Below are 12232 nucleotides of genomic sequence, written 5' to 3' on the forward strand. Positions count from 1 at the left end.
GGGATTCTAAAGGCGCAGCTAAGATGTCCTTGCAGATCAGAACATCCCATCAATGTTAACAAATAAAGTGATCATCAAAAAGCTTTAAAAAAGAAAAGAACTGAGCACCTTTAAAATAAAATTTAAAACGCTTCCTTTATTTGCTGGTTTTATTGTATTTTCTGTTTCCTTTCCTTTTTCATCTTATTTATAAGCAGACCTAGAAACTGATTCTGAAGGGCAGCAGAGAATTTCCTTCAAAAGAAGTCAAAGCTGCAGAAGCCAGTTTTGAGGATTCTAGCGCAATGAGATTCCCATTCTTGACCATTGACTGCACACATCCAGAACCCTGGGCTGGAAAAGGAGGAGGTGACGTGCTTCTCTGTGTGCACAAAACACAGCTGCATCGACCAAGAGCCCTGACCTCTTTTCCTTCAACTCCTCCCAGAACAGCTCCACTGCCCCCAAACCTGGAGGTCAGCAGAGAGAGCGCGCGCACACACACACACACTGTCCACATTTCTGGCTTAAGAGTAGCAGTAACCTTCCTTCTCTCGGTACTAGAGCTGAGCCTGGCCCAATGCTTCCAGCAGTAGCAGCCAGATCATGGCTTGTTCAAGCAAGTTTGCAGTCCAGAGGTAAAGAACCTCTGGACCGCAAACCAATCATGGCAATTTCCCCAAAGCCACACCCACCCACCCAGTGACATCACTGGTGACATCACCGGACGGGCAGGAAGACCCTGTTTAATTCTTCATTGGTTGCTTGCCCGAGTCTCAGTAGGGAACAGGATCGTGCAGCCTAGGCAGCAGGATTTGATCGCTGCTCATCACCTAATGAAGCCTTGTGCACAAGCACGCTTGGAAGCAGCTTTCATGTCTCCATGGCCATTAATTTCTTGGGGTCTACTCTGAACATCATCATCATCATTTATTTATTTATATCCCGCCCTCCCCAGCCGAAGCCGGGCTCAGAGCGGCTAACAACAATAAAAGTAACACAACATTCTAAAATCAATTCATTCTAAAATCAATTCAGAATCAAATTAATGGCAACCATTGGGCTAGAGGATTACAGAAGGAGGGGGTCAGACTGTGCCCTGGCCAAAGGCCTGGTAGAACAGCTCTGTCTCGCAGGCCCTGCGGAAAGATGTCAGGTCCCGCATGGCCCTAGTCTCTTGTGACAGAACGTTCCACCAGATCGGGGCCACAGCCAAAAAAGCCCTGGCTCTGGTTGAGGCCAGCCTAACCTCTCTGTGGCCTGGGACCTCCAAGATGTTTTTGTTTGAAGACCGTAAGGTCCTCCATGGGACATACCAGGAGAGGCGGTCCCATAGGTATGAGAGTCCTAGGGCTTAAAGGTTAAAAGCAGCACCTTAAACCTGATCCTGTACTCCACCGGAGCCACTGCAGCTGGTATAGCACCGGGCCCCAGTATCCCAAGCAGGCCGCAGAATGCCAAATTGTTTTCCCCGGTGGAAGGGCTGCGCCAGCAGAATCCCTTTGCAAGGAGGTAGGAAATAACATAATGCAGAGCAATGTGAGAACACAAGGACAGCCTGCCAGATCAGGCCACTGGCCCATCTAGTCCAGTATCGTATTCTCGCAGTGGCCAAACTAAATGCCTGCGGGAAGTGTGCTAGCCAGGCCCAAACAAAAGAACACTCTCCCCTCCTGTGGTTTCCAGCAACTGGCATTCAGAAGCGTTCCTGCCTCCATTTGTCCTGCTTACTCATGCTTTGTCACGAAACGGCTTCAAAGCCCGACTACACAGGGGATTATTAAAACTCCCGCTTTACTTTTCCGATTTGGAGTCGGTTGAGTGACGCCTGTCCTTCTCCTTCTTGGCTTCTGTTTCTTTCTTGTCTGACGATGCTTTTTTCCCGGCAGGTTCATTTTTGGCCTGGAACGATATTGAGGAAATTGCTTAGGGCCGAGGCATGCGAGTACACGAGTCAGCAGGATCGCACAATAAGATGCTGCTCCTGGGATGAACCACTTGCAAAATAGGGGGGGGGGGAGAAATTTTCAAATGCTTGTCCCCACCCACCCCTGAAGGTGGTCACGTGGTTCCCGCTTTCCGAACACAATGCGTTCCCAGAAAATCGTTCACAAGGCAAGTATTCGCATAATGAGCTGATGATTTCCATTATTCTCTATGGGAACATTTCTATGATTTGCTCAATTTCTTTCCCCTCCCTCCATGGTTCCTTCCAGAAATGGCTGCTGCAAACCAACAAGAGATAAACAAAGGAAAAATGATTTGCCTGATCTCTCTTGCTCCCTGATTTGTCCCACCTCCATCTCTCCCTAAATGATTCCTGCCCCAAAACAGCTGCCAGTGACCAACAAAACACAAACAGGTAAGGAAGTGGGCAAACCCTAGCTGTTCGGATATCTGAATTGTGAGGTCTGGGCATAATTCTTTACGTTCAGATAACTGAATTTGTGAATAACAAGCATTCTCACCGTGGGACCTGTGTGTACGTTTCAGGGTAAAGTTTACCACGAAGGAGTGGGCTGTTTTCGGTCACATTTCTCGTGGGTAGCAAAAAAAACCTCACCTTTTCAACGGAAATCATTTTCCCATGCAGTTCCGTCCGATGGAGATGGTTGATGCATTTAGTCGCTTCCTCGGATGAAGACATGGTGACAAAGCCGTAACAGCGAGCACCGGGACTGCGGGCATTGGTCACCACTTTTGCACCCACCACCTGCCAGGGAGACAGGGAGCAAAGGAACATGGGCAACTGGCACAGCAATGCCGGAGGAAGCAAAATTACCAAGAAAGCAGGGGGGGGGGGAGGAATCCGTTCCAGGAGTCCATTCAACTCCCGAAACGGTTCGAAAACCAAGACGCGACTTCCGATTGGCTGCAGGAGCTTCCCGTACTCAAGCGGAAGCCGCAGAAGCCGCGTCGCACGTTCGGCTTCCGAAAAACGTTCACAAACCCGGAACACTCACTTCCAGGTTTGCAGTGTTCGGGAGCCGATTTCTTCGGGGGCCAAGCCGTTTGAGTACCAAGGTACAGTGGTACCTCAGGTTACATACGCTTCAGGTTATATATGCTTCAGGTTACAGACTCCGCTAACCCAGAAATAGTGCTTCAGGTTAAGAACTTTGCTTCAGGTTGAGAACAGAAATCGTGCAGCGGGGGCGCAGCAGCAGCAGGAGGCCCCATTAGCTAAAGTGGTGCTTCAGGTTAAGAACAGTTTCAGCTTAAGTACGGACCTCCGGAACGAATTAAGTACTTAACCCGAGGTACCACTGTACAGTTACGAACTTCATTCGTTCAGGAGGTCCACTCCTAACCTAAAATTGTTCCTAACCTGAGGTACCACTTTAGCTAATGGGGCCTCCCGCTGCTGCCAGCACACGATTTCTGTTCTCATCCTGAGGTAAAGTTCTTAACCCGAGGTACTACTTCCGGTTAGTGGAGTTTGAAACCCAAAGTGTTTGTAGCCCAAGGTGTTTGTAGCCCAAGGTGTTTGTAGCCCAAGGTATTGCACTGCAATAGTAGAAGCAAGTTTTTCTGCCAGCTGCCAGCAACTGGATTAATGCCTCCTAAACTTACCATAGGGCTGGGGCCAGGAATAAACCATAATTTCAAGAAGCTGGAGTTTCCCAATCCCACCCCCTTTCTTTGTCTGTCAACAGTGCTCTCTGTTTAGGGGGTTAGTTCCTAAATGTCTCATACAGTGGAACCTCAGTTTTCAAACGTAATCCATTCCAGAAGACCATTCAACTTCCGAAACCTTCAAAAACCGAAGATCAAAGGCCGGCCGGCAAAATCCATTGATAAAATGGAGAAACATGCCTCGGTTCAAACGGTTTTCGGCGTTCGGGTTGCGAATTGTCTGTCAACGGAGACATTTGAGAACCAAGGTTCCACTGTATTATTACTGTATACAACACTAAAGACGATGTATTGCAGAAACAGTTTGGGGTGCCATTCAGCACCAAATATTTCTGGCAAAAAGTTTCATGATTAAGTCAGACATCATTAAGAGACAAATTACAATTTTATTCACATTTACATTTGAATGAAAGAGTGCAGGTGTGCTGGAGGGGGGTAATGCAAGTCTCGTCCCACCCCTTTGCAGGAAATCAATGTAATGTAGCCAATGTGATCATCAATATAATTGATGCATGAATAATACACTGATAGACCTGTGCTGTTTGGGTTTCTTGGAAGAAGGAGCTAACTTCACTGATGCCAGTGTTTGTTTACTGCTGACATACACTTGACAGATTGATCATTTGCAGATGCAAGGTGAATGGAAACCCGTTACAAAGCGACTAGGTGTTTTCAGCTTAGAATGGTTTCTTCAAAACTAGTTGCAGCTTCCAGCCTGAAGGAAGCCCAGCCTGTTTATGTCCCAGAGCTATTTATTTGGGTTGGTTTTTAGTGATATGGATTAAATCCAAGAAGGGTAGGGGCAGTGGAAGGGAGGGAAGACGAAAGACGCTCACCCTGGCATGTATAAAAGGGAAGATCAAGGGAAGTAATAGTGCCATTGTATTCTGCTCTGGTCAGACCTCACCTGGAGTACTGTGTCCAGTTCTGGGCACCACAGTTCAAGAAGGACACTGACAAACTGGAACGTGTCCAGAGGAGGGCAACCAAAATGGTCAAAGGCCTGGAAACGATGCCTTATGAGGAACGGCTAAGGGAGCTGGGCATGTTTAGCCTGGAGAAGAGGAGGTTAAGGGGTGATATGATAGCCATGTTCAAATATATAAAAGGATGTCACATAAAGGAGGGAGAAAGGTTGTTTTCTGCTGCTCCAGAGAAGCGGACACGGAGCAATGGATCCAAACTACAAGAAAGAAGATTCCACCTCAACATTAGGAAGAACTTCCTGACAGTAAGAGCTGTTTGACAGTGGAATTTGCTGCCAAGGAGTGTAGTGGAGTCTCCTTCTTTGGAGGTCTTTAAGCAGAGGCTTGACAACCATATGTCAGGAGTGCTCTGATGGTGTTTCCTGCTTGGCAGGGGGTTGGACTCGATGGCCCTTGGGGTCTCTTCCAACTCTATGATTCTATGAACTTGAATAAAAGACTGACGAGCTCAATACTTTCAGCCTTGTTTGTTTCTGAAAAATGCTTACCTTTCCATATTTGCTAAATAGGTTCTTCAGATCTGTAGCTCTGGTGGAAGAGGAAAGACCACTAACCCACAGATTTCTGCCAGAACTACCACCAGCCCGACCTAAGTTGGAAAGGGGGAGAGAAATGGTAAATATCTACATCCAAAAAGAAAGGAAGACAGCATCGCAGAAGCAGACAGACTTGGAGGTTTTCTTTGGTTCCGGTCCACTTGAGAGCTCATGAGGGATGCTGATCTAACTTCAACAATACTATATCAAGATGTGCTTGAACTATGACTTCCATCGGAGCCAATATATGGCCATGCAGCCGATGGGAGTTGTAGTCCCAAACCAATTTTTTCAAACCTATGTGGTGTTTTAATGTGTTTCTCTCCACAGGGGCTGAAAATGTTAAAAAGCGCTTGTTTGGGGGAGAAGCAACTATAGCTAAGAACGTTGGACGAGCATCACCTGAAGACTTATGGAGTAGACAAGAAGGGCTAGAAAGATGCAGAGCATAACTAAGCATCACAGGAATGACTAAGGACAATGCCAAAGATACCTTATTTTATTGGGGGGGTGCCATTGTTTTTCATCAAGTTCATAGAGGTCACTTTTCTCAAAATCTTTTTTTTTCCCCTTGGGGCCCAAATCAAGCTCACAGCAGGGCCTTAAATCACACTGCTGGTTTAGGCAAATTTGACATACACCGCCCCTTAATTTCAGCGTATCATGTCATACGCGCAGAAGACCCACGGATATGGCTAGCTTTCAATGTGTCTATTCCATGTTTAGCTTAGTGATACTACCCACTACGTGCAAAGAGGATTGGAGACCTTTGTAGGCATTTATATTTTTAGAAACAATCTTCTTCTCTTTTTTTACTGTATATGTGTGTGGGAGTGAGCTTTATATAGCAGGGGAATGTCCCATTATCTTCCACCCATTTGGTAGAAGCACCGATTCAAGTTAGAAATTACTGTATTTTCCGCGCCATAGGGCGCACCAGCCCATTGGACGAACCTAGGTTTTTTGGGGGGGGGGGAAGGAAAATTTTTTTCCTTTATTTCCAAACCAGGTCGGGGAACAGCGGGATGTCGGGGGACAGCGGGAAGGCGTGCTGCGCCTCCCTGCTGTCCCCCGAGCTTGCAGGGCTGGCAGTGGGGAGAAGCGCGCTTCTCCCCGCCGCCAGCCTTCAAACTATGTCGGGGGACAGCGGGATGGCGGCGCTGCGCTGTCCCCCGAGATTGTGGGGCTGCCCGATATCTGCACGAAGCCCAGGGCACGCTGTGCAGCGCCCCCCAGGCTTCTGGGTCCAGGCAGCTCTCCGCAAAGCGGTGGGAGAGCTGTGCGACTTCGCACAGTTCTCCCACTGCTTGCGGAGAGCTTCCTGAAGCCTGGAGAGCGAGAGGTGTCGGTGCGCAAGAACATTTAATATTAACCAAATTACTCTTTCAGAGAAACTTGGTGTCCCACTTGGTCACACTTGGAAGTAGACCTGCTGAAATTAATGGAAATTCATTTAGATCCGTTAATGTCAACGGGTCGATTCAGAGCTTAGTTGGATTCTGGTCCCTACCTGAAAGTAGGATTTGAGGATAACTATGAAGGACGACAACAAAGAATCATTGTTACAGCTTACCTTTCTCATCCTTTGAAACACTTTTAGCCTCTGCATCCTTATTAGAGCTAAAGACAGGGGGGGAAACGAAGAACTTTACTCAACAAGAATGAGGCCGTGAGAAAAAGAGCACTCAAGGCTGTGTCTGCTATGATCAGGTACCTACCAGAAAAATGTGAAAGGAATTAACCCTTTTTAAGGGGTATCTTTAAGAACTCAACAAGGAGGGTCAGAGGTGATGAAACAGAGCTACCACTTAGAGTGGACAAAGGTCAACTTGCAAAACTGAGAAATAAAATAAATGCTTAATGAGAAATGGGCTGGGGAGGGGGGAACATAGCGAACCACGTTCTACAAAAAAGGTGCGCAAGGAAAACTAAAAAAAAAAAAGGAAAATATTTTTATTTGGAACAAGCTATCATCAGGTTAAGGCCCTTGCAACAGGGCCCCTTTGGAGGAATTCACAGCGCATTTGCATTCATAAACGAACCAACGGGGAAGAAAAAAAGAGAGCATCTGGTCTAAAACGGAGAAAAAACAAACCTCGTGTTCTGATCACCACCCTCTTGGGCAGAGGACTCTTCCTCACAATTAGCCTTGGCTTCCATCTTCTCGGCATCTTGGCTAACCACCTGGAAACCTGCGTCCTTCTCCGCAGTTTCCTCACTACTGGCTTCCAGAGTTTGGGCTGCTTTGCTACTCTCACCACTTCCTTCTCCTCCTCCTCCTCCTCCACCACACCTGCTCTCTACCGCTAAAGAGTCAGAGTCCAGGTTAGCTTCCTCTACTGTCTCTTCGCTCGGCTCCCCTTTCGCTACCACTAAGTGCTTCGCTTCATCCTCCTCGCTCCTGGCCGCAGCCTGGCCTGACTGGCTGTCCGTATCTAAAAGCTCTTCGTCCGACTGAGCGACGGCAGTGGCAAGTGCGTCTTCCTCTTCCTGGGCTTCCTGTTTGACCGGCAACGAGATATTCTCTTCCTGTGCCTGCTCTGCTTCAGGAGCTTCTTCTTTAAGGGGCTCAGATTTACAAGTGTCACCCAAAATGTCGAGCATTTTCTCATTTTCTATGGATTTAACAGGAATAGAATGGCACAAGGTTTAATCACCAGGGAAACACAGCAAAGACAAATGCGGAACGGGCATGGCTGCCAGACTTAACACTGAGAGAACGGCTAAGGCTACACAGAGATTGGAAAACCCCTTGGGTATACCACATTCAAATGCCTAACGCTAACTTCAGTCTTACATGGCTATCAAGGCAACGCCTGAAAAGAGAGAAGGAAGAAAAACCTTTATGTGCGGCGTTCCCAGCTTGCTCCTCATTTGTCTTCACGCGGTTGTGCTGCTTTCCGTTTTTCCACATTTTTTCTCTCCCCGGAAATGAGCTTTGAAAGTCCATGATGCTTATACAGACTGCAGGGATTCTCTTTCAGACAGTTCAACTCCCGGATTTTATTTATTTATTCTACTGAAATTCTTTCAAGGAGACCAGTCCGTACGTGAACACCAAGAACAACTTCAGGTGGGAATGAGAAGATATTCATAGTCCAGAAGAGCAAGTGATGGGAATTTGCATGACCGACCCATCTTCCGTCTTTCCAAGAATCCACTTTGCAATTTGGGTCCCTGCCTTTGCTGACTCTAGTCAAAGTTACAGAACCAAGGCACTGGGTAATATCACAAGATCTGCTCCGCACACAGGAATTGCTCATTCAGCTCAGTGTACTCCCCAATTAAGGGATTTAAAAGCAAACCGCTGTCTTGAAAGACTGGTCTTGGGCCATATTAATAATAGGATGCTGTTGCAGATCTGGTGATATGACCAGATTTCCAATCTCTGTGGCTTTTTCTCCCCCCTTTTTTTTTTTTGGTGTGTGTGTGTGTGATCTGGACTTTGCGCCAGTTACGAATAAGTGAACCACAGATACTAGTGGACTAAAACCTAAAAAGAGTAACTAAAGGGATTTGTGTGCAAAATCTATGTGGAAGGTTAAGGGCCAGGGAGAGCAAGGTGTTTCGTTTTGTTTTTAAGTATCAGTACCTGATTCCATGGGAAATTCTTCGAGCTCCTATTAAAATAATAAACAGGGGAAAGGTGGAAACAAGCAAAAGTTACAAAACTCCATTGTACGGCAAGATGAAAAGTCAACGCGACGCAAAATCTGCCGCAACAGCATAACACCTTCCCCAGCGGTGACCCAGCGGCTAGCGTGAACCATCTGTATGCTTTGTCCCATCTCTGGGTTGTCTGAAACTATGTAGATTCATTTAAATTAATGTAACCCAAGTTAGTCCTGCCCATCAGCTTCAAGGAGCCTACTCTGAGTCAGGCAAGCTTCGGGTACAGCCCACAATCTCAACACCACAATGATGGCTGAGCAGCAAGGGCGAAAGAGCTACTGCAATTGTTTTTAACCCAATGAACCATGGTTCTTTAGCTGAATGAATCCCACCCTACCTATTTGCTGCCACTAGAATGTATGGCTCTTTTTTCTACATATCTATTCTCTGTCTACGCTATATCTATCTATCTAGACACACAGAGAGAGGAAAGAAAAAAGTTACCTTCACATCTGTAAAATCAGAGGGCACCAGATCAAGGGTGTTTCTGGCCTCTTCACCTTCCACCTATAAGCAGTGAAGAACAGCGTCAAACTTCCTGAAACACCACAGTTTCTTCAATGAAAACCAAGAATGAATCGGAAATAGGGAGACACCCTCCAACTGCCCTTTAGTTGCCACCTCATCCCCCCAAACCAGCTAGTAGTTAAATAATATTTTCTACCTCTTTAAGAACAGTGGTAAATGAAACGACAACGATGAAAAATGACAGCAAATTCTTTGAGAGTGATGTTGCTGCAATGGTTAATCGGTTTAATGGGGTTAATGGGGAAGGGCCACAGCTGAGCAGTAGGGCGTTCCAGGTTCAATCCCAGGCAACTCCAAGCCGAGCAAGGAAACTCTAGGGAGCAGCTGCCAGTCAGTGCAGGCAATTCTGAGCTAGATGGGTCAAAGGACTGACTCAATATGAGGCAGCTTACTCAGTTCCCATATTCCAGGGCACACCATGCCTTCAGATTCCTCCCTCTTACCTCCTCTTTAAGTCACCTGTTATATACACAGTAAGAGGATGTTGCTTAGCAATGGAAGCAGACCACTGGTCTCTCCACCCACAAAAAAAGAGAAAACTAAACGGTGTTGCATTAAAGAAGCAGGACCTAAATGTACCCCCCGTAGGGTTTGTCTAAACCACTAGCAGTGCTAACCCAAACTGCAAGGGACATGAGACAATGCTATTCTACCCAGGGTAAGGCTGGTGAGGGAAGAGAATCTCAGCTTGGCCTCCAGGTGGTCATGCTGGACTCTGAAGTACAAGAATAAGCCCTAATAAGCCTTTAAATTTTAAAACCAGTGCTCCAGAAGGTGGGCAGGTGCACACGTTTTGCCACAACTGAACTGGGGATCACATATACTAAGGCCTGGCCTCAGCATTTCATGCACACCCATGCACCCTAAAGTAACGATTCCCCAGCACGTTTACTTTGCACAGGTAAGCACTTGCAGAGGTAGCATTCAAGCCCACGTCTCCCAAATCCAAGCACTCCCTGAACTAAACTAGCTCTTGCCCTTCCCCAAGACCTCAGAGAAGTTAAGGTGCTTCACAAATGAAATCATCCCTGGCACCCCAATTCTAAACACCTGGCTTTGGAATCCGCTCACAAATTCCTTTTGAAGTTGGCGGGCCTAGCGCTAGATCCAACTCTCATTCTTCTAGGCGCATTTTGCGATAGGGAATTTCATTAGCGTGAGCAGTTTCTGAGCTCTGGGGGCAGTACTGCGCCTAAGATTTCAGATTAAAACTGCAGAGTAGAAGGATAGGAGGACCTTTTTCTGCCTCCCCACTTCCAGCTACTCTCTGAAGACTGGAGAAGAGATCCTCTTAAGAATATTAGGGGGGGTGGGCAGGGAAAGGACTAGACCATGTGAAAAATGAATGGAATATTTTAGCTGCAGTTCATTCATTTTCAGCTTTGTATTCTTGTTACTAAAATATGTGCCTAGACATTCCGTTGTTGCGCCCACGTGCCATTTAGCTCCTAGCTTTCATATCTCAGTTTCTAACAATGGTTAAATCCCAAACTAGCTTAAATCTGCACAGAATGACAGGTTGGGCTTCTGTGGTTGCATCCAATTAAGTTCAGCAAAGAGGAGACCCACTAAAACGAACAAGATTTAAGCTGGCCATGTGCGCTCATTTCACCAGATCTACTCTGGAGTAGAACAAACATAGGATACAACCCCTGGTTTATTTTGTTAACTACAAGTATAGAGGAGCTAAGCTGGCTATCAATTCTCGATAGATTCAAGTGTCCTGATTCTAAGGACAACAAACGGCTTGCTCAGAACCGTTTTGCTTCAAGCAAAACTCGAGCTGGGCTGCATTCGGCAAAGGCCTCCAGACACACAGGAAGATGAGCAAATGGAAATGCATGTGAAAAGAAAAAGAAAGAAAATTTTAACCATTTTTTTTAAAAAAACTATTTCTGGAATCTTTCTACAGCAACGTTTATGATGCATGCATTTAAAGCTTATAGGTTTTAGTAAAAAAAATGCAACGGCTTTGGACAAACACAAGGGGGGCAAGAATCAAATAGGATATTTTTTTTAAAAAAAAATCCACTTTAAGAAAATTAAAGGAAGTTGTGGTGATTATTCAGATGGCATGTATTTTTTAAAAGAGATGCATACCATGGCTACTGGTATTTCTCTCGCTTCTTCTTTAATGTCTGACATGTGTGGAAGTGCCTCCATGTTACCTACAGGACATCCTGAAAGCTGCTCTGGAAGTTCTCTCCTTTCTGCACCAGCATTTTCTTTACTATCAGACTCAGAGGAGGAGCCAAGTCTACTATCAGCACAGTCATCTACACCACTGCCGTTATCTATTTCAGCTTCATCTAACAAATTAATATCCATCATGTCAATATCCTGCAAGTTATCCAAACTTGCTTCAATATCCTCCTGTGAAAAGAGAAAAAGGCCGTATATATAATTGCTGTCAGGACTCCAAGGCAGAACTGTTACTGTGCAGCTGCAAAGCTAGTTGTACCTGCCCATCTCCAGAGTCATCCTCAAGCCCGTTGTCTTCAACTCCCTCTTCCTCTGGTCTACGCCCTAGTAAGATAAGGGTTATTAAAACGCATGCATGCATACATACAGACAGACAGACAGAATAATCTTTATTCAGGGCCCATTCTGCAATGCAAATGAAAAATGTAAATAGAATCAGGTCAAACTAAGGCCTAGTCCTCACTGACAAGTCTGGATCTAAGTTGAAAGCCAGGGCAATGTAATGATTAAAGAATGCTAGAGTAGGTTAAAGGTAAAGCTAAATGCTGGATAGGGACCTTGGAGACCAGGGGTCAAATTCCCGATCAGCAACAAAGCAAACAGGGTGGCCTTCAGCCAACCACTCACTCTCAGCCAGGTTTGTTTTGATGATAAAAATGGAGTAAAGTATGTATGCCACCAAGGGACGCGGGT

The 12232-nt window shown here is 46.1% G+C and overlaps 1 protein-coding gene across 3 annotated transcripts in view; it reads right to left on the reverse strand.

Annotated features, from left to right (window-relative positions):
• LOC309360695 (scaffold attachment factor B2-like) overlaps positions 1-12232 on the reverse strand; it is a 44630-nt gene that overhangs the window by 20686 nt on the left and 11712 nt on the right. Inside the window, exons 3-11 of one of the 3 annotated variants that reach the window (XM_081895442.1) lie at positions 11799-11863; positions 11510-11710; positions 9254-9316; positions 8730-8757; positions 7233-7752; positions 6711-6757; positions 5090-5190; positions 2543-2692; positions 1778-1881 (exon numbers count right to left, since the gene is read on the reverse strand). In XM_081895442.1, the coding sequence (XP_081751568.1) occupies positions 1778-1881; positions 2543-2692; positions 5090-5190; positions 6711-6757; positions 7233-7752; positions 8730-8757; positions 9254-9316; positions 11510-11710; positions 11799-11863 (1279 nt within the window). Of the gene's footprint in view, positions 1-1777; positions 1882-2542; positions 2693-5089; positions 5191-6710; positions 6758-7232; positions 7753-8729; positions 8758-9253; positions 9317-11437; positions 11711-11798; positions 11864-12232 lie in introns of all 3 variants that reach the window. The other 2 variants (XM_081895441.1, XM_081895443.1) reach the window with 2 other exon arrangements.

The sequence above is a fragment of the Podarcis melisellensis genome, assembly GCF_964234715.1.
Source record: "Podarcis melisellensis genome assembly, chromosome: 18".
In the NCBI taxonomy this organism is placed as follows: domain Eukaryota; kingdom Metazoa; phylum Chordata; class Lepidosauria; order Squamata; family Lacertidae; genus Podarcis; species Podarcis melisellensis.